The sequence below is a fragment of the Falco biarmicus genome, chromosome 2 (genome assembly GCF_023638135.1).
Source record: "Falco biarmicus isolate bFalBia1 chromosome 2, bFalBia1.pri, whole genome shotgun sequence".
Taxonomy (NCBI): domain Eukaryota; kingdom Metazoa; phylum Chordata; class Aves; order Falconiformes; family Falconidae; genus Falco; species Falco biarmicus.
In genome coordinates this window covers 118,918,501-118,941,922 of record NC_079289.1, presented here as the reverse complement: position 1 = coordinate 118,941,922, position 23,422 = coordinate 118,918,501, and the positions used below count along the sequence as shown (strand labels likewise).

The 23,422-nt window shown below is 40.5% G+C and overlaps 2 protein-coding genes across 3 annotated transcripts in view; both read right to left on the bottom strand.

Annotated features, from left to right (window-relative positions):
- The window catches only part of MYH15 (myosin heavy chain 15), a 69,844-nt gene extending 67,697 nt beyond the window's left edge, over window positions 1-2,147 (bottom strand). Inside the window, exons 1-3 of the mRNA XM_056327465.1 lie at window positions 2,019-2,147; window positions 1,436-1,519; window positions 1,178-1,345 (exon numbers count right to left, since the gene is read on the bottom strand). The gene's annotated coding sequence lies outside the window, so the exon portion shown is untranslated. The remainder of the gene's footprint in view (window positions 1-1,177; window positions 1,346-1,435; window positions 1,520-2,018) is intronic.
- Window positions 1,946-23,422, bottom strand: part of CIP2A (cellular inhibitor of PP2A) — a 28,199-nt gene continuing 6,722 nt past the window's right edge. For both annotated transcript variants that reach the window (XM_056327466.1, XM_056327467.1), the window contains 16 exons: window positions 22,723-22,845; window positions 22,426-22,571; window positions 21,646-21,721; window positions 20,331-20,558; window positions 19,701-19,860; window positions 18,502-18,643; window positions 17,676-17,775; window positions 16,687-16,805; window positions 13,540-13,732; window positions 10,065-10,139; window positions 9,871-9,981; window positions 8,950-9,146; window positions 7,144-7,257; window positions 5,263-5,345; window positions 4,553-4,692; window positions 1,946-3,469 (listed from right to left, as the gene is read on the bottom strand). In XM_056327466.1, the coding sequence (XP_056183441.1) occupies window positions 3,299-3,469; window positions 4,553-4,692; window positions 5,263-5,345; window positions 7,144-7,257; window positions 8,950-9,146; window positions 9,871-9,981; window positions 10,065-10,139; window positions 13,540-13,732; window positions 16,687-16,805; window positions 17,676-17,775; window positions 18,502-18,643; window positions 19,701-19,860; window positions 20,331-20,558; window positions 21,646-21,721; window positions 22,426-22,571; window positions 22,723-22,845 (2,178 nt within the window). In that variant the 3' untranslated portion in view covers window positions 1,946-3,298. The remainder of the gene's footprint in view (window positions 3,470-4,552; window positions 4,693-5,262; window positions 5,346-7,143; window positions 7,258-8,949; window positions 9,147-9,870; window positions 9,982-10,064; window positions 10,140-13,539; window positions 13,733-16,686; window positions 16,806-17,675; window positions 17,776-18,501; window positions 18,644-19,700; window positions 19,861-20,330; window positions 20,559-21,645; window positions 21,722-22,425; window positions 22,572-22,722; window positions 22,846-23,422) is intronic.

Here is a 23,422-nt window from a genome sequence, read left to right as displayed (position 1 = left end):
AGGAAAGGGTTTTTTTGCTTACATTAAGTTGCCCGTGCTAGCACACACACACAGCACAGATATTTTGAGCAGACTAATAAGACAAAAACGCTCTGCCTTGATTATAAGGGGGAAGCATAGGGGGAGGACAATGACACTACGGGAACTGTTTCAGGAAAAGCTTCATGTTACATCTTCTGTGCAGGTGAGGATGATCAACTGCACAATTCAGAAGTCAAGCGTTCCAATTCCACAGCCTGTTGTATCCCAGGGGTGGGAGAGAATCCACTCCCAGACCCAAAAGCACACAAGAAAAACTTCATAATTTCAATACAGGACCGAGGCTTCACTGGGGAGAAACAAGTGACAGGCACCGTCACTTAGAATCAGTGGTGAAAGATAAGTGGAGAGATGGAGAAGTAGGGGAAAGTGAAAGCCTAAAATAAACCACTAGCAGAGAAGGAGAAAAAGATCAAAGAATGCAGGAGCGAGACCAAAAAGAAGGGGGGTGGTAAGATGAAGACAACATACAACGGATGATGAACTGAAGAGCATCAACTCCAAACTGTTTACTGTGTCATTATCCCCCAAGAATACACCAAAATGAACTAGAAAGCACAGAAAACACATGCTACAGAAAACCACTGTTTTTACAGCACGACTGAAATAACGTACAAAGCTATATAAAGCCACATGCTGAATGGAAAGCTTCCTCCAGATGATGCAGAAGAAGAGCCATCTACTTTCAGACAGAAGTACCAGAATGCCCAGTAAGGAGACGCGAGGTTGCTCGGAACTAAGACAGCTCAAGAGTCTCTGCACTTGCAAAACAGGCAATTGACAACCTGACATAACACAGATAATTAAAAATTGACTCTCTGGAAGAGCTGTTGTACTGGTGCCAGCTACTCTCTGCACTAAATGAGGAAGCCTGTGGGGAAAGAAAAAAGTCCAACAGCATATTGGATACAGCATGCAACAACTATAAAAACTGCACAGGGAACCTTATTACAGAGCTATTATGAACACCGATAATATCAGGATGCCTAAAAGCAAAACCCCAGACTGTAGCTATTTCTCCGCATGAATTAAGTATAAAAATCTACAGGTTTTCCTACAGTGAAAAGCGCTACGTTTTGAACAAAGTTTTAAACGGACATCAGTGTATTTGCTAGTTCTGTTAGCCACTATTCATTACCAATTGGAAGAGCGCTGCCAGGAAAGAACACAGAAATGCTGTCAAAGCAGCTTGATGTGTCCACGCATTTGTTTGTTATGCAACTGGACAGAGTTCAGCAACACTTGGCTTAGAGCAGCATACTGAGCAGCATCTTTAACCACAGACCGGGGGGAACCCCAAATAAAACTAAAAAAAAAAATAAAAAAAAATTCAATATTTATACGCCATACTTATTACTCTAGATTTCTATCATGTAAACTCCAAAGATTTGTTTACCATTTTCTGGTGACATGAATCTTACTGCTGCATAACCTTGCTTGGGTGAGCAGCTTGACATTCTTGCCCTCCTATTCCACCATTCTAAAACAAAAGTCAGACCAGCATTTATCAGTTAAATTAGTATTACACTTGGCATTTCCTACTGGAATTTCTTTACATGAGCAGCTTCTGGCAGAAAAGGAGCAAACCAAACATTTACTTACCCTTTCCCCGTGACCAAGACTTAAACAGAAATGAACCCATGTCTGCAAATTTACTTAGACACTTTAATTTCTTAACCCGTTAGACCAAATTAAAAATTTATGGTTAAGGAAGCTTCCCTTCCCAACTGTTTCTGCAAAACTAACAAACCCCCTCAACTCAGCAATTCTGATATTTGGGTATGACCTTCCTAAGCTATAACTGCATTTAATGCAGTAAGGCCTCCAAACTGCATGCGTTGTGCACAAAGTTGGCAGTCATCCCTGTAATTTACCTCTCTTAACAGAATACATAAACCACAGAAAATAAAGCAGCTATTTTTATTTTATTTTTTATTCCCCTGGTCTTCAGAGACCAGAACAATATCTATAAACCTTACCTGTGGTTAAGTTATAAAAGCTATATTTCAGTAACAAGTTATAATAGATACAATTCATCTGATGTTGTATAATCGCAACAGAATGTACGAGGCTGTACTTAGACATGAGTTGAACAGACTCATTAAGACACATCTATTACACAACTGAAAAATAAAGAATCTCAAGTATTTTAAAATCTAGCCATTACAATTTAAGATACAAATAAAGGCAAAAATGCTACAGCAAAAGATACACATTAGATTATCCAAAATGCTGGTAGTTCTACCAAAATACAGATACTAATGAAATAGTTCTACCAACTGCTAAAAGACATGTTATTCATGTCACGTGTAAGAACAGAAAAGTGTTCTGCCCCTTCAAAAGCGTGCATCAAATTCCAGTACTAGTATTTCGTATGAAAGTATATTTTTTAAAACACAAAATGACCTGAATAGTTATACTATGAACAATACATGAAATCCTGTCGGTGTGCAGGAGAAAACGACAGTGCTGACAATAGCCAGCACATACCAGATAGGAGTATCAAAAAAGTGCAGATCTTTTTAAAGAATGAAAAGAAGTGTAGGATTAGGAAAGTATTATCTAGTATTTAAGAAATATTTATACACTCACGTATTTCATTTTAGCATGCTTTCCCTAATTGTTGCTACTTGCTGAGAAGTCATTTAAACATATTCTACTTGCTCAAATTCATGTCTTCTCATAACGAGAAACTCCTCTTTGAAGCACTTGCACAAATATGCTGATAAACACAGCTTTCAATGTAGCATGTTCTAATTGATATCCATTTTATTTTTATGTTTGCATCTCAGACATCAGGAAGCACCACTGCACAAATGATGTTAATCAGAAGAGACAAAATTAACAAGATTAAGTTATAAAAGTGCTTAGCCTATAAAGCATGCTGCTTGTCAGACCACCAATAGAAGAACATACAGACAAAAAACGTTGACAGTGACTCCTATTTTGCTTTACGTTTCCCTGTATATATTTAGGAAGGTTAGTCACTAGCAAAAGTTGTGTTCAGCTCCCAATACAGATGGTAATAGTTCTTACCACGACCACCAGAAGACCTATTTGCTATACAGTAGCTCAGTTCTTTTGGATCAAAGCTTCCACAATTAACTACTTTTTCCTTCTCAGCTCACAGTTAGGCTACTTTAATTTTAGTTGTTTGTTGTTTTTTTTTTCAAATCAAGACAGTATGCTACCTTCAGGTTTAAAATTCTTTACATATATTCATACATATGTATAAACTACTAGAAGTCCTAACAGAGCCCTATAAACTGAGGTTCACTGCCTCTGCACTTAACTTGCCACCACTTAGACTGTGAATCATTGCAATCATATTGGAGTGTCTGTTCAGTTCTTCCTTCTGTAGTTTCACAAGTGCTTCTTTTTCTTCCAAGCGTCCCTCCAACTGGGATTTTTGAACTTCCAGAGAAGATGCCTGTAGAAACAAACAAAATGTTATGATTTCCTCCATTATCAACTGAAAACTACACAATAGAATGAATGCTGAGTGGCCTGGCGGTGAATTTAAGCAAGTGATTAAAAAGAAGTTTTAAAATTACAAGTTTGTTTCAAAAAAATCACTCAGTTATACAGGTGGTACACATGAATGATTACAGCTACTGCCACATTTCAAAATGTTAAGATACTATGGGAAAGCACCAACCCCCGTGTTATCATAGCCCTATTTAAGCAGAAGTGTTCAGAGTTCAACCATCCACATTTCATTTCAAGCCCCCCACAGTAAGTATTTACTGGGAACAAGGGAAATATTTGCTATATATGGATAATCTTCCCTGGAGAGATTAGACTTTGCTCCCAGGGAAATGGAAATATGGTAAATACATTTGCCAGACTGCACACTTAGCTATTTGCTGATCAGTTTGCATGAAAGATGAAGCTCTGCCTTGAGAGTTTACAGGGAGCCTTACCTACAGGCAAGAACATACAGGCTGCACTAAAGTTTCAGGGATTTAGTTTTGGCTTTTTAAAATACTACCCTGTTAATGTGGTATAGCCAAACTGGTCTCTCTCTTGAAAAAAGACTATTTTTCTTAGATATAAAAATAGACATTTTATTAGAATTTCAAAGACCAAATTCAGATGCATTTTGGTGTGTACATATGTAGCATATGTACCTTAATTCAGGACATAAGGGGAGAAAGTAAGCCAATCTGTATTTTACAGTAGTCAAAACTACTGAAGAGGAATGTGCTACTTATTTAATATTGTACTACACACTTATTTTTTGTTGGTTTTTTTCTCCTTTCAGACGTTATGTACTCACACACCATGCTTCATACAGCCTCATTAGAACCTGACCTTGACTACTTCTCTCTTAAATTCAAGTTCAGCTACTCAAAAGACATGCAATTAAAGTTGAATTTGTTCTTGTCCACTACACAGACTACTCTAGATTCTTTACCTAATTTACTACTGAACTATTGATTTACCAACTTCATCAGTTAAACAGATACCTAAAATTCCAGTCTCTAGAATGCAGGCGCAAATAATTCCTTACCTTGATACTCAGTTCTTTCCTTGCTTGCTCTGTTTTACTTAATTCCTTTCTAAGCATATCTATAGTTTCTTCCATATCCGTTTTTTCTTTCTGCTGAGCTTTCAGTTTTTCTTCCAGAACTTTTATTTTCTGTTGCAAGGCTTAAGAAAACAAACACATTAAAAGATGAGTTGCCAAACTTAAAAGAGATACTGCACTGCCTGGGAAACAAGTTTGAGGGGTTTTTGTTGGTTTTATGTTTTGTTTTGGGTGGGGTTTTTTTGTTTGTTTATTTTTTGGTGGGTTTTTTTCTTTTTTAGACTCAGCTGGCTGCTAATAATTGAATTACTGAGTAGTGCCACCTACTGCTAGGCTTTAGCGGTTGCTTCCAGTCATTTGCAGAAAAGTTAAATTAAGCTCTTGGAATTTGCAGTTCCTACAGAAAATGGTTCTAATAGACATGCTGTATAAAGATCCTGAAGGGACATATGATGATGTGCAGAGATTTAGTGAGGTCCATATAGTCTGGGAAATCAAATTTATGTGTGCTTTCCAAAAAAAATTAGAAATCTGTATTTGTTACATTCAACTGTTTAAATTATGTACCCCTGGCTAACTTTTAAGGTTTACAAGTTACTGGTAAGATACAGCTGCTTATCTAGAGCCCCTAATAACACCTGGTTAATCTAGCTAGTTCTCAAGGCTCAGTGACCTTTAGGTAAGTGACTTACTTGCTATTTTGCCATCTCTCTCCTGTAGCTGTTGCTCTAATTCTTTTCTGTGATGTTCAGTTTCTACCAATTGTGCAGCAGTCCTAAAGTTGCAAAGAAATACATTTTAATGATCAAAGTGAGATATGCTGCCATTTCTCTGTCCTAAGAAGCTGGAATGATTTCTGTGTAATTTCCAGTTATGTCAGAGCTTCAAATGATCAAACCTATGAATTTGCAAGGTATGAGCACAGACAGACTTTATTTCCATTTCCTCCCCTAAAAAAGTCATTTTCCTTCTCTGGTCATAGAGCCACCGTAGAAACTACTGAAAAGGTTGATTCCTGGAGCTTAAACACCAGAAACTGTCGCTTTTGATTACAGCCACAAAGCATTCAAAATACCCTGACAGGACTGACAGTGCCATTCAACCCAACTCAAAATTCACCGCCACTAGTGACTAAGGATGCTGGGGCTTTAGCTATTGGTATGCTCCTAAATCAACAATACCGCTAGTAAAATGCTTCAGGTATTATCCATGCAAGCCCATTTATGCATAAAGATTTTCCAAGACCGTTCTGAACATCTTCCAGATTGTTGCAAACACTCGGTATACGTTTCATACGATACTGCCGTATCCCATATATGTCTGCTTCAGCTTTTGCTAGTTAGGATAATTATTTTGCTTCCACAATCATTAAATACAGAGGTACTGTCATCTACCAGCATTATAACTATAATCCCAGTTCTTTATACTCTGTGAAGCTAATCTACTTTTTCTGTTACTAGTTAGCCTAATTTTGCCTTGCCTAAATGGCATCTGCTGTTGCTCATTTACTTGTTTATCCACTTCCTACCTATCAGTTTCTAAGCTGCAGCCTCTAGCAAGATGGGAGGGAATATATTTCCATGGCCTTCATCTTATTTGTGGCAGTTCAAGAATATCTACGTAATAACTGCTCCCCCGACCCACCTTTAGAGAGGGGCAGCTTTTATCAGAATATCTCCCAATTACACTGAGCCGCATATTGCATCAGCAAAAATAAGTGTCCAAATTTATTCCAAACCAAACTGATGTATCTGTATGAATTTTTTTCCATTTGAATCAGAATTCAAGGCAGTGATTGGGACTGCTCTGATTACTGACAAGGCAACAGCCTGGAAGGATGAACTAAACTTTGCAAGTAAAACCAAGTTTTATTTCTAAACTGAATACAAGGTCTGCCTGTAAGCATATTTTAAAAGTTATCTTCTGCAAAATTAAGTATTAAATAAAACCTCTCAAAGAGGAACCCTATTCCCCAGGTTATATTGGTGAAAGGTCAAAAAGGAAAAAAATTATAGGTAGTCCTCAAGAAGACATAAGTAATGCTAGTTTCATGGTCGAGGAATGATATTTTATACCACAGACAGAATACCAACCATCACTATTTCCAATATATTTTTAAAATGTATCAGTTTAGCAGGGTTGGGTGGTTTTTTTTTTTTTTCCCTGATCTATAACATTACAGAGGAACCTCGCAGGCTAAAAGGGAATACGTGGAAATCCTTGGGTGGTAACAGCATTTAAGAACTCAACAACAACCAAAAAACACCTCCCCCCACAAAACCTCCCCAAGAATTGCGTTGTCTTCATTGCTCTTTAATTCCTATTGTCACCGAAGTCTGTAGATATTCCTCCCTGCTCCCAACCAATAACAGCAGTAAACAAAATAAACCACCAAAGTCACTACTATGGATTTTCATCTAACATACACATACAAAGCAATGAAGCTTATTTTGCTTCCAGTAACTCCATTTCTTAGATGTTACTTAAAGCACAGTTGAAAAATTGAGACTAAAATGCCATTTAGTATTACTGTTTATCTTTAATTTGCTTTAACGAGACTGAACTGAACTTACCTGTCATTCTGTTGCTTAAGTGATTCATTTAGTTTCTTCACTGCCTCCATTTGCTTATTTAGTGAATTGCATGTAATCTGTAGATCTTTATATTGTCTTTCAGTTGTTTCATACCTACAAATTAATTACAGGGTTGTGGTTGAAGGCTATAAGTACTTTTGAAAAGCTTTTACTTTAATAGTTTGTCAAATAAAAATACTTTACATCATGTCTGCAATCATCCCACTCAAGCTAAAAGCAAGGTGTTTGCAGGGGGAGGGGGGGTCAGATCAGGATTTTCTGGTTGTTGTTTGGGTGTTGGGGTTTTTTGGGTGTTTTTTTGTTTGTTTGTTTGTTAAATGAACATACTTGGAGATAGAAAAAAAAACCACAAACAAAAACCAACAAATCAACCTTCAGTGGATCCCTTACATACTCTTGATTATTAATTATCAGGAAACAACCTTCCTCCATTAGAAAACTCTTAAGAACTGACAAAACATACAGATGCCTTTAGAAATTTGATATATACAAACTATTATAAATTAGCTATTTTCAGTCATCTTTTAAAGGACCCTTTGAGTCAGTCTAGGACCTCCAGTTGTCTCGTGATACTAAAAACGATGCAATGTGCATTTAATACAAGTTTATGAAGCAGATATCACACTCTGAGCAAATGTGTTCCTACTAAAAGAAAATTCTCTCCCCTGGTGTCAGTTATCTGATTGTTTTTATGGAACAGCATATTTAAAGCGTGCAGATTGTTTAGAAAGCAAGTTTTTGCTTTATAAACACATTATAAGGTTTATAACACGTTATAAGCTATTTGTTCCTATTTTGGAGAATTTACAACTATTAGATACTAGACAGAGGCTGGTTTATTTCACATGAACTAGTCAAATAAGTGTTCACCGAGCACATGGCTACATACAATTCAAGCAAAAAAAGGAGGCACTTCCATAGCGACCATACTAGATACTGACTCAAGAAACCCCATCATGGAAAAAAGTTTTATACATATTTCCTCCCTCAGTGACGCCCTTACAGGCAGCAATATGCCTCCAAAATTGTCTCATATAATACCTGCTACCCATTATTTAAGCAAGGAACTTGCTCTCAATTTAATCAGCTTCTTTGCCTTGCTGACACCTAGTGATGGGGACAGCTCATATGAGCTGAAAAGCCAAAGCTCTTTCAAGCTCTTATTCTTCCAAAGCACATTCTATTTTCATAAACATAAAAAATAGTTTCTAATTTTACATACTTTTTGTGTCTCACATGTCCTTTTTGAGCTTAAGATCATAAAGAAATAATGCTTATAAATAATTTAGGACACGCAAGTGCCTCCATCCTTCCTACCTCACTTTTACCTAATTTCAGTCAAATTTGCTACAGAAGTGATCAAAGATGCAAGCTCCTACCTCATGCAGACATACAGCTCATGGCTGCTGCTCCAGATTGTTTATAGCATGTCAAGACAGCATGTAAGATGAAAGAAAGACGCCAAGAATACGGTATAATACTAATAGAAACTGAGCATTGTTAATTTTTCTTAGAGAACAATGCTCCCTTTTATACCAAGTTCATGCTATTTCCTGAACTGGACCTTCAACTTCAGTTGTTGTTTCATTTAACACATTGACTTCTTGAATGACTTAAGTTAACCTCATTGACAAGCATACAGAAGAAAGAAAACAATAACAAATTTTTCACTTAAAAACATGAAGTAGCATGTAATGCTGCCCTTCTAACGTTCTTAGCCCAGTAAAAAGGGCTTCACTGCTCTTTGAATACAAAGTATTTGCTTCAAGATCTTACGTGCCTTACCTCTGAAGAAGATCAACAGAGGATTTTTTCAGTATTTCATGTTCTTCAGCAACTGTTTGTAATTTCCTGTTGTGTTGAAAGAGCTGCTCAATATCAGTCTGTGCTCTTTCAGATTCTACCTGCTGAGCTTTCAGCAAATCATTAAGTTCTTCATTTTTTCGTTCTGCATCCTTCAACATTGCAGCAAGAGTTCTTGCCTTTTGAGTGGAAAGATAACCCCCACAGTTACAAGCAATTCTGTTTCACAAGTCACTTTGTAATAGGCATACTTCAGGCCATAGATCTAACGCTAAAATACCATCAGCTACACTAAGAAAAGGATTTCTCTCACCTAATATTAACCACAAATTAATTTGTTCACTAAATTCCTTTAAGCTCCCTTTATAGACAGTGTAAGGGGAGAGGAAAGAAGAAAGTAAAAGATGATACATTTTAGGTATGGATTTAGTAATCTGCAGCCCAATCTTCATTGTAACATTTAAAGAATAGAAATGATTCTGAGTTTTCAATGCATACCTCAAATATATACTGCACAGAAGCAACCTTTGTTTGAAATTTCATCTTTGACAAGTTATTAAAAGGTACAAACAGGCAACAGTTTTCCTATACCAGCAAATTCTATATAGAATAGTGGCTTTATTTTCAAGATTACTACCATTAAATTAACACTTATGGCTGACTAACAATTATCACTACAGGAGGTTACTTTTGTAAACCTCCCACAAGGGAAACAGACATTAGAAGAAAACTGTTCCAAACAATCCAGAAGAAGCCAGGATGTTTATGGTGAAAATTAAGACTGTCCTAACTTGCAAGTGTAGCTTACAGCTAAGCAGCATAGAGTTCCAACGCATGCAATCATAGGTAAAGCTACCCACACAACTCTTAGTCCCACCCGGGTCCCAGAAGGAAGCTCCTTACCTCGGTCTCAGCCTGGGCTCTCTGACATCGGTACTGAGCCATCAGCCTATCAGCCTGAGCCAGAGCTGCTGCCTTGGCTTCCAAAAGGTCTTGCAGCCTTGTTTCTTTAGACTGCACGCAAGAAGAACATTTGTCATGAATGCTTTCTGAATGCACAGACAGCAACGTACCCATACATGTTAGGCTGTACTCACTGCTAATGTTGACAGCTTCTGCTCGTAGACATCCATTATATCAGATATCCTCATATCGGGGAACGGCTCCTTCATCTGTGAAAGGAGTTTCCAATTACTGCTACCCTAAATTTGTATTTACCTAGCCAGGTAACATGTGCCTAAAAAGCTCAGTTCTGTGAATCCTACCTGTCCACTAGCTTTTCAGTTCAGACTATCAGTCCAGCACTGCGAAAGAGTAACATCACACTCTAAAATGATTCCCCTTGGTCTAATCTTTGCTGGAGAATTAGCAGTCCCCTCATAGGAAACCTGAAGTAATACGTCCAAATAATTACAGCACAAAATACACGTGGCTAAAAATCCTTATTCATATGCCATAGCCTTCTCAACACACAGATTATCACAAAAGGCCCAGGAAAGTTGTTCTTAAAGGACAGTATCCAGAACAGACTTACTATGTTAGCCCACTGACTTGCTAAAGGAAATTTACCATATACCACACAACAACTCTGAAGTGTTTATTAAAATAAATGCCAAGTGAGACTGCTACTTGTTTTGAGATGTTTTTTCTTAAGGCAATACTACTATAACAGCAGTTTTGAACAGCTGGTGATATATGCAAGCCATCCCACCTACGGAGAAGCTACCGTCTCTGCACCATTTTGACCCATTAGATAAGATTTTTTTTGGCGTATTTGCAGCAGCCCCCACATAGCTCCAGTTCTCATTTTCCTGTCCCTAAAGTAGGAAACAAGTTTCTTTTTCTGCTTGCAAACTTGCCAGCTCTATGTCCTTTTAGATACTACTACTGTAAGAAATGCTTCTAGAACTTCCCTTCACTCTTTTTGTATGGTAATACTATTAAAAGTATTTTCTGAGTGTTTTTTTTTTAGTATTATTTTTACATACATTTGAGCTTCACACAACACATGGAATGCACAGAGATGAAGTACTGGATATTTTAAGTTAATGTGTCTATTGATTTTTAAAGGAAAAGTCTACTAATTGGAAGGTCTAAGAAAAGATTGGCTCAATTCCTAGATAGCTTTCTCCCTTGAAAAACGGCAGCAGCACAGCCTGGCGCCGCGGCTGCTGCGCACTGGGCACGGGCAGCGCTGCGGGGCGGCCCCGGCAACCAGGCGCGGGGGGAGAAGGCGGCGGCAGCGCCCGCAGCGAAGCAGCGCCGGCTGCTGGGGCCGTTTGCCCGATCGCTGCAGCGGCGGAGCGGAGCCGGTCCCTCGGCGAGGGTCGTTCTTGTCAGCTCCGACAAGGAGCGGGGGGCGCTGGCGCAGAGTGCCCCGTGTCCCCGCAGCGGGGCGCCAAGCCGAGGCGGGGGGCGCCGGGGGCGGGGCCGAGCGGCCGCACACCACTAGGGGTCGCTGTGCGCCGCCCGCCGCCGGGGCAGCCCACGGGCCAGCGGGCGGGGCGCGCGGCGCCGGCACCCAGGGCGCGGCCTCTCCCGGCACCTCCCGCGGGGCACGCGGCCCCGGCCCCCGCCGCCTACGGGCTGCGCCCCGGGGACCCTGCGGGCGGCCCTCCTTGTGCCGCCGCCGCTCAGCACCGCGCCCCCTCGCCCGCTCCCTTCTCTCCTGCCGCCCCTCGGCACTCGCCCCGCGACAGGGCAGGGAGCCGCCGCCAGCAGCCGCCCGGCCCCGCCGCCCCCCAGGCCTCGCCCCGAGCCCAGAGGCACGGGAAAGGCTGCCGGGGCGGCACGGCCAACGCGGGGCTGCGCCCGCGGCTCCCGACCTGCGGCAGCTCCAGCGCCCAGGCTGCCTTCCCGAGCCGGGCGGCTGCGACACTCGGCGCGCCCCGGCCACACGCAGCTCCCCGCGGGAAAAGCCGCATTCCCGGAGCGGTGTTCGAGACATCTTTAACCTCTGAACTGTAGCAGCTGGCACCAGGCTGGGGGGAGTGCTGACGTGCTGGGGGCAGGAGGCTCTGCGGGGGGTCTGGGCAGGCTGGGCGGATGGACCAAGGCCAGTTGTGTGAGGTTCAACATGGCCAAGTGCCGGGTCCTGCCCGTGGGTCACAGCAGCCCCACAGCGCTGCGGGCTGGGGGCAGAGCGGCTCAAAGCTGCCCCATGGAAAGGGCCCGGGGGTGCTGGTCAGCAGCCGGCTGGACATGAGCCCCCAGTGTGCCCAGGTGGCCCAGGAGGCCAACAGCACCCTGGCTCGGATCTGAAACGGTGTGGCCAGCAGGGCCAGGGCAGTGCCCGTGCCCCTGTGCTCGGCGCTGGTGGGGGCCGCACCTCGAGCCCTGGGTTCAGTTTCGGCCCCCTCAGGCCCAGAGGGACGTAGGGGGGCTGGAGCGTGTCCAGAGCCGGGCAGGGGGCTGGGGAAGGGGCTGGGGCACACGGCTGGGGGGGAAGGGGGGGGCAGCTGGGGGTGCTCAGCCCAGAGGGATCTTATCACTCCCTACAGCTACCTGAAAGGCAGCGGTAGGCAGGTGGTGGTCAGTCTCTTCTCCCAAGTAAAGAAGCAGCAGGACAGGAGGAAACAGCCTCAGGTTGTGCCAGGGGACATTTACATTGGATATTAGGAGAATTTTCTTCCCCAGAAGGGTTGTCAAGTACTGGCACGGGCTGCCCAGGGACATGGCCGAGTCACCATCCCCGTGGGTCTTTAAAAGCCATGCAGCCGCGGCACTCCGACACGGCTCAAGGGTGGGCTTGGCAGTGTCAGGTTTACAGTTAGACTGCATCTCAAGGGTCTTTTCCAACCTGCATGATTCTATGATCTCAAGCTGTTAACAGGCACTTTGTTCATTTTCCCAATTTGCATACAGTTCTTTTAAGCCAGAAGAAAACAGAAGTAATCATCCATCACTCAGTCTAAAGCAGCTACAAAGCTACTAACTTGCTTTGAACAGAAAAGAGAAAGAGGAAATATATTCAGCATCTGATAGCATGGCCCACAAAACAGCACACTGTCTGTGGTCCCTGTTAGGAGTGTCTCATTCACAACGCATGTTGCTGCAGAGGGAAACAAAAACTTTTTTCTGAAGTAGTAACAGTGCCTTTCCAAAAAGGCCACAAAAATTGAACTGCGGATGTGAAACAGTCAGCTACAGGCAAGAAAAGCAAAATGCTTGTATGCATGTTTAGGCATACAAGCGTTGCACCATACTCTTCTAAAGCAGCATATCATCTGTATTTTATCACAGGTTATTTCTCGGGGAGCAGGGGGAGGAGGACACTCATACGTGTCCCAGCATGTCTAAGCTGTTGAGACTATAGCTGTCAGATGTGCAGACAGATGTCAGATGAGTGTGGGCAACACCACTGGAGAAAGGGATCTTCAGGAGCCCAGCTTCTGATGTAGTACAAAGAAACATCACTGAATTCTGCTCAGGAGCTTGCTAAGCGGAGCACGTTCTAAACAGGCAAGAATCTAAACTGAACTTAACTGACACATGTGCTATAGCCTGACACTTGGATTTTAATTTCTGTTAAAAAAAGTCAGTATTTAACAAGGGTATATAAATTCTACTAACCTTTAGTCCAGAATGAAGTTTTTGTATTAATTCCTGAATATTTGAAGTTGTGGATTCGTCACTAGGAGGACAGGATGAAGAACACCTCACCAAAGAAATGCTGGTCAAGGGTGACTGCGTTTGGATCCTTTTTGATGCGTGCTCCACTTCTTGTTGCCTGTAAGCATTATTTGCTGCAATGCTTTCACCAAGCCTGTATAAACATAAAGGCTATAAATGAAACAACCTGCTACAAATATCATTGCAAGGATTGAAGATAACAGTTCCATAACTAACTTCTCTTTCATTGAAAACAGATTACAGAACAGTCATATTTGCATTATCACACAGCATTAAGATGTAGCATCAGACATGTGCCCAAGCTGTCCGGAGATACAGAAAGCAGAAAAAATGAAAGCCTGTCATGGCTAACCTTTAGAAACAAATGCAGTACCTCACCAGAAAGGGCACCGTGTTCAGCGCTTCTTGAGAACAGATCATCTGTCTCTTATTAGTCTGTGAGACAGGTTATTTCCCACATCACTATTCAAACTAACTAGGCCGCTGTTTGTAAGTAAGAAGATCAAGAAGGCATTTAGTGAGAATTTTTATTAGTCATAAAAAGACTGAATCATAAAAAGGCAGAGTGCAACCAATAAACCTTAGTTTTTCTTTGCCTGCGATGCTATTTTACAATACTATATTGAGTACAGCACATTTAATTTTGTACTTTTTAACCAGAGTTTAAGTATACAGATAAGAGTGCAATCAGTTAAAATTTGGACAGGGAAGAGAACATAAAAGCTTAGACAGAATTACAATACCTATACTCCAGTGTCTGCATGTAACTTGTGGCTGGTATTTTCAAGGCAGCTACGAATGACATGTTCCAAATCAGAGAGAGTCAAGAGAGCTGGTTTTTGAGGCACCAGTCAAAAATCTTTTCCTCTTGTTAAATTCCTTAATTGGTAATTATCCCAACCACTTCACTGAAGTGCTGTCTCAATTGCTTAAGTGAACAAAGCCTATTTTTAACTTGCATGTATAGACATGTTATTTGGCCATTTCATCGCACAACTCCAATCATATTGGATTGTACAGATTCTTCATTCTTCCAGCCAGACTTTTTGTTATTGGCCATTAAAAAAAAAAAAATATGTTTCCTATATCCACAAAATCATGTGACCACAGAAAAGCTGAGGTTGAAAGGGATTTCTACAGATCATCCCATTCAGCACTCACACTCCTAAACACGCTGTCCACGACTACGTCCAGTAGTTCTGACTGTCTCAAAGGAGGAAGACTGCACAACTTCTCTGGGCAACCTTTCCTAGTGTTTGACCCCCCCTTACAGTAAAAGGCTTTTTCTTTAAATCTAAGAAATCAAGGGTGTTTTTTTTCTTACATTTCTGTTCGTGGCTACCTCTTCTCCTGTCAGTGGATACCACTGAGAAGGCTCAGGCTCCACCTGCTTTGTTCCTCTCCATCAGACATTTATACACATCCATAAAATCCACAAGTCTTCTCAAAACAAAACAATCCTGGCTCTCTCAGCCGCATCTTGTGTGACTGATGAAGGAAGATGCTCCTTCCTCAATCACCTTAATGGCACTTCACTACCCTCACTCTAGTGAGTTTACATCCCTCTTGCACTGGGGAGTGCAGACCTGAACACCCCACTCCAGAAGTGGTCTCACCAAGGCTGAGCAGAAGGGAATTATCACCTCCTTCAACCTGCCAGCGATACTCTTCCTCATGCAGTCCAGGGTGCTACTGACCATCTTTGCCATTCTTGAAGACGGCAGTTATATTTGCTTTCTTCTAGTCCTCAGGAATATCTCCCAACTGCCCTGACTTTTCAAAGGTAACCTGGGGTGGCCTTGCAATGACACCAGCCAACTCCCTAAGCGCTCATGGGTGCATACTGTCAGGTCTTGTGGACTTCAGATTGTCCACCTGTTCCATAACCTGATCCTCCACCACCCAGGATAAGTCTTCCCTCCTCTAGACCTTTCCCATTGCTCCCATGGACCTAGGACTCCCAAAGGCAAATCATACCACTGAAGACCAAGGTGAACAAGGCATTGAGTATGTCAACCTTTTCCATGTCCTTTGTCACCAGGTCTCCTGCCCCATTCAACAGAAAGGCACACATTTTTTCCTAGTTTTGTCTTACTGCTGAAGTACTGGTAGAAGTCTTCCTTGTGGCCCTTCACATCTGTTGCCAGGTTCAACTCCAGGTGAGCTCTGGCTTTTCTAATCCCATCCCTGTATACTTGAGACAGGTTCTCTGTATTCCTCCCAGGTCACCTGTGCCTGCTTCTACCTCCTGAATGCTTCCTTTTTATATTTAACATTTGTCAGGAGCTCCTTGCAAATTTCCTGCCATGTTCAATTTTCTGCTGCTTGGGATGAGATGGACTATTAAGGCCTTGGAGAAAATGATCCTCTGGGGAGGAGGGGTGAAGAGGATTGGGCAGAAGGGGAAAAAAACTTAAAAAAAAAAAATATCAACCAACTCTCCTTAATCCCTCTTCTCACCAGGGCTATTTCTCATGGGATTCTTCCAAGCAGATCATGAAAAAGGCTAAGAGCTGCTCTCCTGAAGTCTAGTGTTGTGATCCTACATACATGATCATTTTTTCCTATTTTATTACATTTATAGAAATAAGGACTCCATCAAATAGTTTCCTCAGTATTTTTTCTCCTGTTTAGACCACCTTAAATACTACCTGAACTGCCATCTGCCTGTGTATTCTGTTCTGTTCTTTCTTGGAAGTTACCGCAAAAGGGTAAGCAAAGCTTTAGGAACTGAAAAATGGCATGTCTGAAAGTTCAGTAGAGAGAGAAATCTGACAGTCAGAATATTAGATGCACTCCAAGTAGAAAGTTCCAGGCACAGTCGCCAGATAAATAAACCTTGCGGGACAGAAGTCAGTCACTACTATGCTCTCTAGAATGCGATGTGAATTGAATACCATCAGCATATGAACTGTTTCCTCTGGCCTCCAAGATCATTACTCTCTCTTAACTGCAGATAAAGAAACAAGACAATTCTTCTAAAGTTTCTGTCTCTGATGAATTGAAAGTAACCTGCCAAGAAACACGAATATCACTAAGCCCATAAAAATGTCAAATCCTACCAGACGATCACAAAAATAAACTTACACTATGGCAGGAAAATCTGGTAAGGATGCAGCCTCAAACAGTATTCTAAGCCCCATTTGGACTTGCTCTCTGTCATCTGATGTTAAAGCAAATGTCAAAGGCATAATCAAGCGTTGATCCTAAAAAAGAAACTACTTTAGTCAAAACAAGATAACAGTTAAAAAAAAAAACAAACACAACCACCCAGACATCACAATATCAAGGCCCACGAACACAGAAATGTTTTATTCAGAACTTAAGCTACCTCCTTAAAGTTTGCCCTTCTAAGTTTCTCAGCCTGAATTCAACAGAAGCGTTTTTAAAAATAGCTTATACTTCAGAGTATTTAGAAACGTGTTTTCCCAGTAACCGGCAAAGAGACTACTTAATTCCTTTAAGTTTTCAAGTGCTTGAATTCCATCATAAAGGGTAAGAAGCTTAAGTTTTATAAGGATTTCCTGAGGACTGTAAAACTCTCATTGCTACCCATTAAATTACACAACTCCCATTCTTGAAAGAAAATCCTCCAAAACAGCAGGAAGCGTCTGACTGTCTGGATTATTTTTCCATCTACAATGTAAATTGTTAAGGTAGGATCTGACCAATAATTAGCAGAAACTGTTTTGACTATGCAAAGTCACAAATTAGAGGTATACATTTAACAGTAACCAACCCCACAAATAATTATATGGTTGTGATAACTTTTTCCTGGTTTGCTACCTTTAAATTGCAGACCTAATGAATTCTTAAAATAATAATTCTTACCAGGCGGCCAAACTATGGTTTAACAAGCACAACTGAAATAAATTATTGGAGTAAAAGAAAACTGCTCTTATCTTAGAAGGATAAACAATGGAACAACTTTAAAGAATTGTGCACAGGGGACTATATTTTTCTAGAAGTTCTACCACTTCAGAGATAACCATGCAAACCAGTCAGAATTAGAACTACTGTAGTGTAGCGACACTTCCCTTCACAGACACATTTCACCAGAAATTTTAAAATCATACCTGTAGCATTTTGTAGAAGCTGACCTCCATACCACATACGTCCTGCTTAAGTCTGCTCATAAGATCAAGCGTTTTCAAAATAATATCAGCAGCGAGTTTGCTTTCAAACATACAAATAGAAAAGCAAAGTAGGTGAAAAAAGGCAGTGAGATTTGCCAAATCAGCACTGATAAATAAATTCAGTCAATTAAAAAAACCCCCAACCTTCAAAAAGACATTAAATATGTCTAGCAAGGCAACAATGCCAACACCAAGAGAGATCACCATGTTCCTTGGGCACACTGCTGAACTTCTCCAGCATGCCAAGGATGGCAACAGTGAAGACCAAAAAAAACCGTGAGGAGGGTTTAATCGTAGGTCCAATTATACCTCACTGGTCTTTGGCCATGTAACTCTTGGTTATATCCACATCCAGGTTAATGACACCGAGCTGAAGGAATGTATATTCCATTTTCAGTGCAGTACAATTCCCTCCCATATTGATGAGTGATATTTTTGAACTCTGGTTGCATAAAACAAAAAATCAGGTGTCAAACAGTTCTGGTAAGCTTGAACTACTGCATGAGATTTAAGGTCACTGCTCCAATGTGGATCTCCAGCTTATGCTGAAAACAAGATCTGAATGCTTATGTTTGGTTTCACTCTTTGAACTGACTAGCAACGTTACTTTCTATTGCCATAGAAATACTGTTTTATTTAAAAACAGAATTTGTTTACGTGCATTTAGATGGTACTTTAAACTACAATATACTTACCATCCAAACAATATCACAACTCTCATACAAGTCTTGCTAAATTAGCTTTTTAGATAAATTCACGTGCTCACCACATTTTAGAATCCACTACTTTTGTCCCAAAAGCAGTATCAATTCCACTACAGGCAAACTGGTGTTCTATTAGAGATGTGCATTGGCTGGCTGTCAGTACCTTTGAGGCATGCTTTTTCAGTAGGTCATCTCTACAGAGCAGTAGATCAAGTTAAGAATAAACTTAATATATACCTATACTTCGGTATTGCACCAAAACCCAACATTTTCTAATAATAAAGGATGCAAGAGTTAAGTGTATCGCAGCACAAGAGCCTCCAAAAATGCTTTTAAAACCCAGCTAAGCCATGCTTAACTCACATGCCAAGTAAGCTTCCTTTTCAATAAAAAACACGCACTTACTTGGAAACAGACAGCTAAGGGAAACCATAATACAGTGAGTGGCCTAAGAAAGATGATGAAAAAAAGCCAGTGAACAATCAGTTCCTAATAGAAGAATTAGTTATCTAGGAGTGAGCTAGCAAAGACATTTCTCACAGAGCTCAGCTTAGATGCAGGACTATGTCCTGCAGGCATGTCCTCCTTACTACATGACCCTGGGAACACTAAGGACTAAAACAGGAGTGCAAAACTGTTACCATTCCACGTTATTTTTCCTTGGTTTGCTGATCTAGATTTGCATCATATTTGGCTGGGAGCTGCACCTGACTTAGCCAGGCGAATACCGACCAAGAACACGGCCACCCAAACTACCCTTGCAGTTTCAACAGAAAACACTCATCTTCATTTTTGATCTGCAAATTACTTCTATACTGTTCTATAACGTTCTATACTGAAAGGGTGGTCATGCATGGAAACAGGCTGCCCAGGGAGGTGGTAGACTCACCATCCCTGGAGGTGCTTAAAAAACGTGTAGATGTGGTACTCAGGGACATGGTTTAGTGATGGACTTCACAGTCCTGGGCTAACAGTTGGACTTTATAATCTCAAAGGTCTTTTCCAGCCTAAATTATTCTATAATTCTACGTCAAATAGCCATCACATTTTTTCCTGCACCACAGTACTATAAAATAATTTCACAGCAATTAGAAAGCTACTTAAGGTCCTTCGGGATGACAGTCCTAGGTAAAATTCGGGCAGTTGTTGTCATTAAAAGCTATTAAAAGTGACCCAAGACAGACATTTCTTCTAACACCTTAGAGGAGATCATGGTGGAGGAATAATAAATTAACTGCCAATAGGCACACAGAAAGGATATTTGTTAGGACATTAATAGCCTTGACCATTCTTTCACACTTTTTCTTCACTAATAGTTCATCCACAATCTGTTCTGTCCTCTGAAGATGATCAAGAAGAACAGGCAGCAGAAGATCCACAAAGTGTTTGGCTGAGGTGCCGTTTCCACTGTCAATAGCATCCTGTAATAAAGACATTTTACTTTATGTCAATATTTAAAACTACAGAAGGAAGCCAAGGATACTCTACCCCTTCCTCCACCAGCCTGTCTTCTAGCTTTCCCAGCCTCTTGCCATTTCAGGCTGATCAGCATTCACACTGGAGGGGGAAGCTTAACAAAGAGCACAAAACAGAACTTCCTCACTTCTGCAAGTCCTAGAAAACAATTCTTTGATAGCTTTAGTGTCTACCTCATGACTTCATGAACTGTCCTTTCTTCCACTTAACTTTCAATACAGAAATATTTCAAAAATACAGCCTGTCTTTAAAAGAAAAGTTGTTTTACAAAGCATGGAATTCTGGAACAGGAAGAACTCTGTTTCAGGCATATTTTTACATGCTATTTTTTGAGTAATATGCTAATAGTTGTTTAAAAGTCAATTAAAATATAGCTGCTAAGAAGCTCTTTAAACTCAATTATCAGTCTTGGTACCTCAAAAATCTCTTTGAATAGTTGCAATGCTAGAACTGAACAGTCTTCAGAGCCTTCCAATGGTTGGTTGGACAAGTGGACCAGTGCAACAGATGGTTCAAAAGTCTTTGAGCGAGTCAGAGATCTGGTACTTCCAGACACTGGCAAGCCAGATGGTTCCAGTATTGCCTGCCGCAGGGTATGACGCAGTTCTGTCACGGAACAGAAGGCAAGCAGCAGCTCTAAGATCTGCGTGAAGTGAATGAGAGTTCAAATGCTTTTAGATCAAGTACTTATACAGAAATCGCAACTCCCATAGCACAAGCCTAAAGAGATAGGCAAGTTCCATGCAACTCCTTTTAGCACTTTAAAGTTTTCTGAAGAACAGCTTTCTTTAAAGCCAAGTCAGCAGCAGAAACAGAGTTCATTAGACTAGTTAAGGATTGTGACAGTATTTAGTGTATTGCTTTCCCTTCTTTTTTAAACAGCATGACTACTGGCTAGCAATCTAATAAGCAGTAGAAATGCATATACACCCAGAACGAAGGAAGCTACCGAAGGGAAAAATATTCTGACACGAACAGATGCACAAGTGCATACTCAGAGCCAAGAAAGCAGCACCCTGGCAAGCTCCTTGTCAATACGTCTTTCCAAATAAAACCAACAACAAAATCACACACACAGGAACATTAGCATTTATTATTTACTATGATGTGAAGAACATTCATAAGAAAAACCTAAGATTTATTTCAAAGATGTATTTAGCCCTAATATTTTCACAAAATTTCACATTTTAGCCTTAAGCGACACATGGTTCAATTACATCCGGTGGTAGTGGGACAAAGCTGAACACAACAGTTAACTGCTTAACGAAACGTGGCATCAATTTCTTCAACTGCTATGAGAGAACTTATTCCTAAGTCTTTGAAATTAGCACTGTGGTTCCCTGATCATCAGTTCAAAGTCTGAGTACTATTAATTCAGATTAGGTTTTAGCCAGTAAAGCGTGGTATGCACAGAGTTTCTGATGGATCCAAACATTTCTTATTAGCCAAAGCACAAAAGGTATTTATGTTGGCTTTTTGACTTTATGCCTGTTGCCTGAAAGCAGACACACATAGTCTGGCAAAAAAACCTAACCATTACAGATCTAACCTGACAACCTTCTGAGTAACTAGAATATAACCTTGGTGAATACCATAGGACATTTAAGAGTGCTGAAATCAGTGTGTTTCATTATCAGCCCTCGTACAGAAGGAACCTACTTATGAGTACAGAAGGGGAACTAGACTAGTAGTTGTTCCCTCTTAGGCTTAAACTGAAAAATTATAAATACCTTAGATGATGAATCAGGATCCCTTCCATGGAGAAGATCTAATACTTGACCAAGGCATGAGGTAAAGTGCTCATATCTACAGAATACGTAGAGGAGAAAAGAAACAGAAACTGAAATTTTACTACACTCAGACATTTATAACAAGTGACAAATATGAGTGCCCTACTCTCCTTACCCTCAAACACTTCAAGTACAGTGATAGCTTTGATGATGTAATTTCTATTTAAAATAGACTAAGCTTTATAAAATAATATTTTAAGAATGAAAGTAAATTCCTTAAAATAAGCCAAGATTTTCCAGCTCATTTTTACTGCTAGATTTAGATTGACGTTCAGCAACTAAATTCTGGGAGCTGAATTTGCAGAACCACTAGTCAAGGTCTACCACAGAACTACTCTGTAACACCCTCCAGTAAATCTATTCCAACTTCAGCCATATTACTCCACTTCAAGATAATATAGGCCTGTAAAAGGCAAGCTCGCTACTCATCAGGTTGTCTGACTACTGATACAGTCCAGACAAAGAACTACTGAACACACTAATAAATATTCCTTAAGTCAGAAAGAAAAAACAGATTTTGATTCACACTTCTGTGTGAAACTAGCAACACAGGAATTCTTTAGTTTCAGGTACAGCAGTTATAATCAACTAGTAACACTCAAAAAGCATCTAGGGAATTTTTTTTTCAATGTTCGGGTCAGAATGCAAACAGGATACAGCAAAGAAATGGAATAGGAGCTTAGGAAAAATATTCTCTACTTTTAGGAAGTGAAGTCATACCGGGTTAAATAATCTGCAACCTTGGGGTTCTTCAGAAGATCCATGAGTAGATCAACAGAGTATTTTCTTGTGAGAGTTCCATCTCCATTTACAACAATATTGAATATTAGCTGAAACGTCTGATGGATATTTCGAGCGTGAAAGAGCTGGAAGGAAGAAGAAACTTATAGATGGGCATATACTTACTTTGCTGAGTCTCTTATTAAAACTGACTGGAATTAAAATTTTATTTGGCTGGTGTGACTACTAGTTTTATCTACAACTTAAGAAGAGAACAAGCTTCAAAGTATTACTTACTTTTTCTCCTACTTCTTCATTTAAAGTAAGGCTTGATAATACTGAAAGTGCAAACACAACCATAGTCAAATTACTATGGGCCAGGAAACTTATTAAGGTACGATAGAAACTCTTCACATTATTCTAAAGCAAAAAGGAGAAACATAGGCATTATAAATTTTGTTCTGTTCTATAAAACCACCAAAATTACAGATTGTACATATTGGTAAGCCATACAAGTCATGAATAACAATACAAGAAATATGTTAGAATGATAAAAATTCTCTAGGAAATCTCTTTTAGTGTGCTACTGCACAATAGCAGTGTTGATGTCAATGAACTAAATTCTCTGTTGAATTTGTGTAAGGAAAAACGAAAAACAAAAAAACCCACCTCAAACCCAAGGAAGAAATTCCATCATTATTTTAAAGAAAGGTGAGTTATTTTGCTGAAGTCTCTAATAGAAAATAACCACTGAAAATTGACCCCCATCCTTTCTCTGCTCAGTGATCAGATCTGACAGTAGTTCCTCCTGCCCCCCCGCCCCACCTCTCTTCCAACGTAAACATGCACTGCCACGTATATGAATTTGTATTTCTGAGTTTAAGCAGCAAGTTATGCTTGCACTGATTTATGAAGAGACAGGAACTGAGCAGGTCACACATGGGTGTCTATTTGAGGATTCAAAGGCCCTGCTCCAACATCAAGATCAGTGATATTT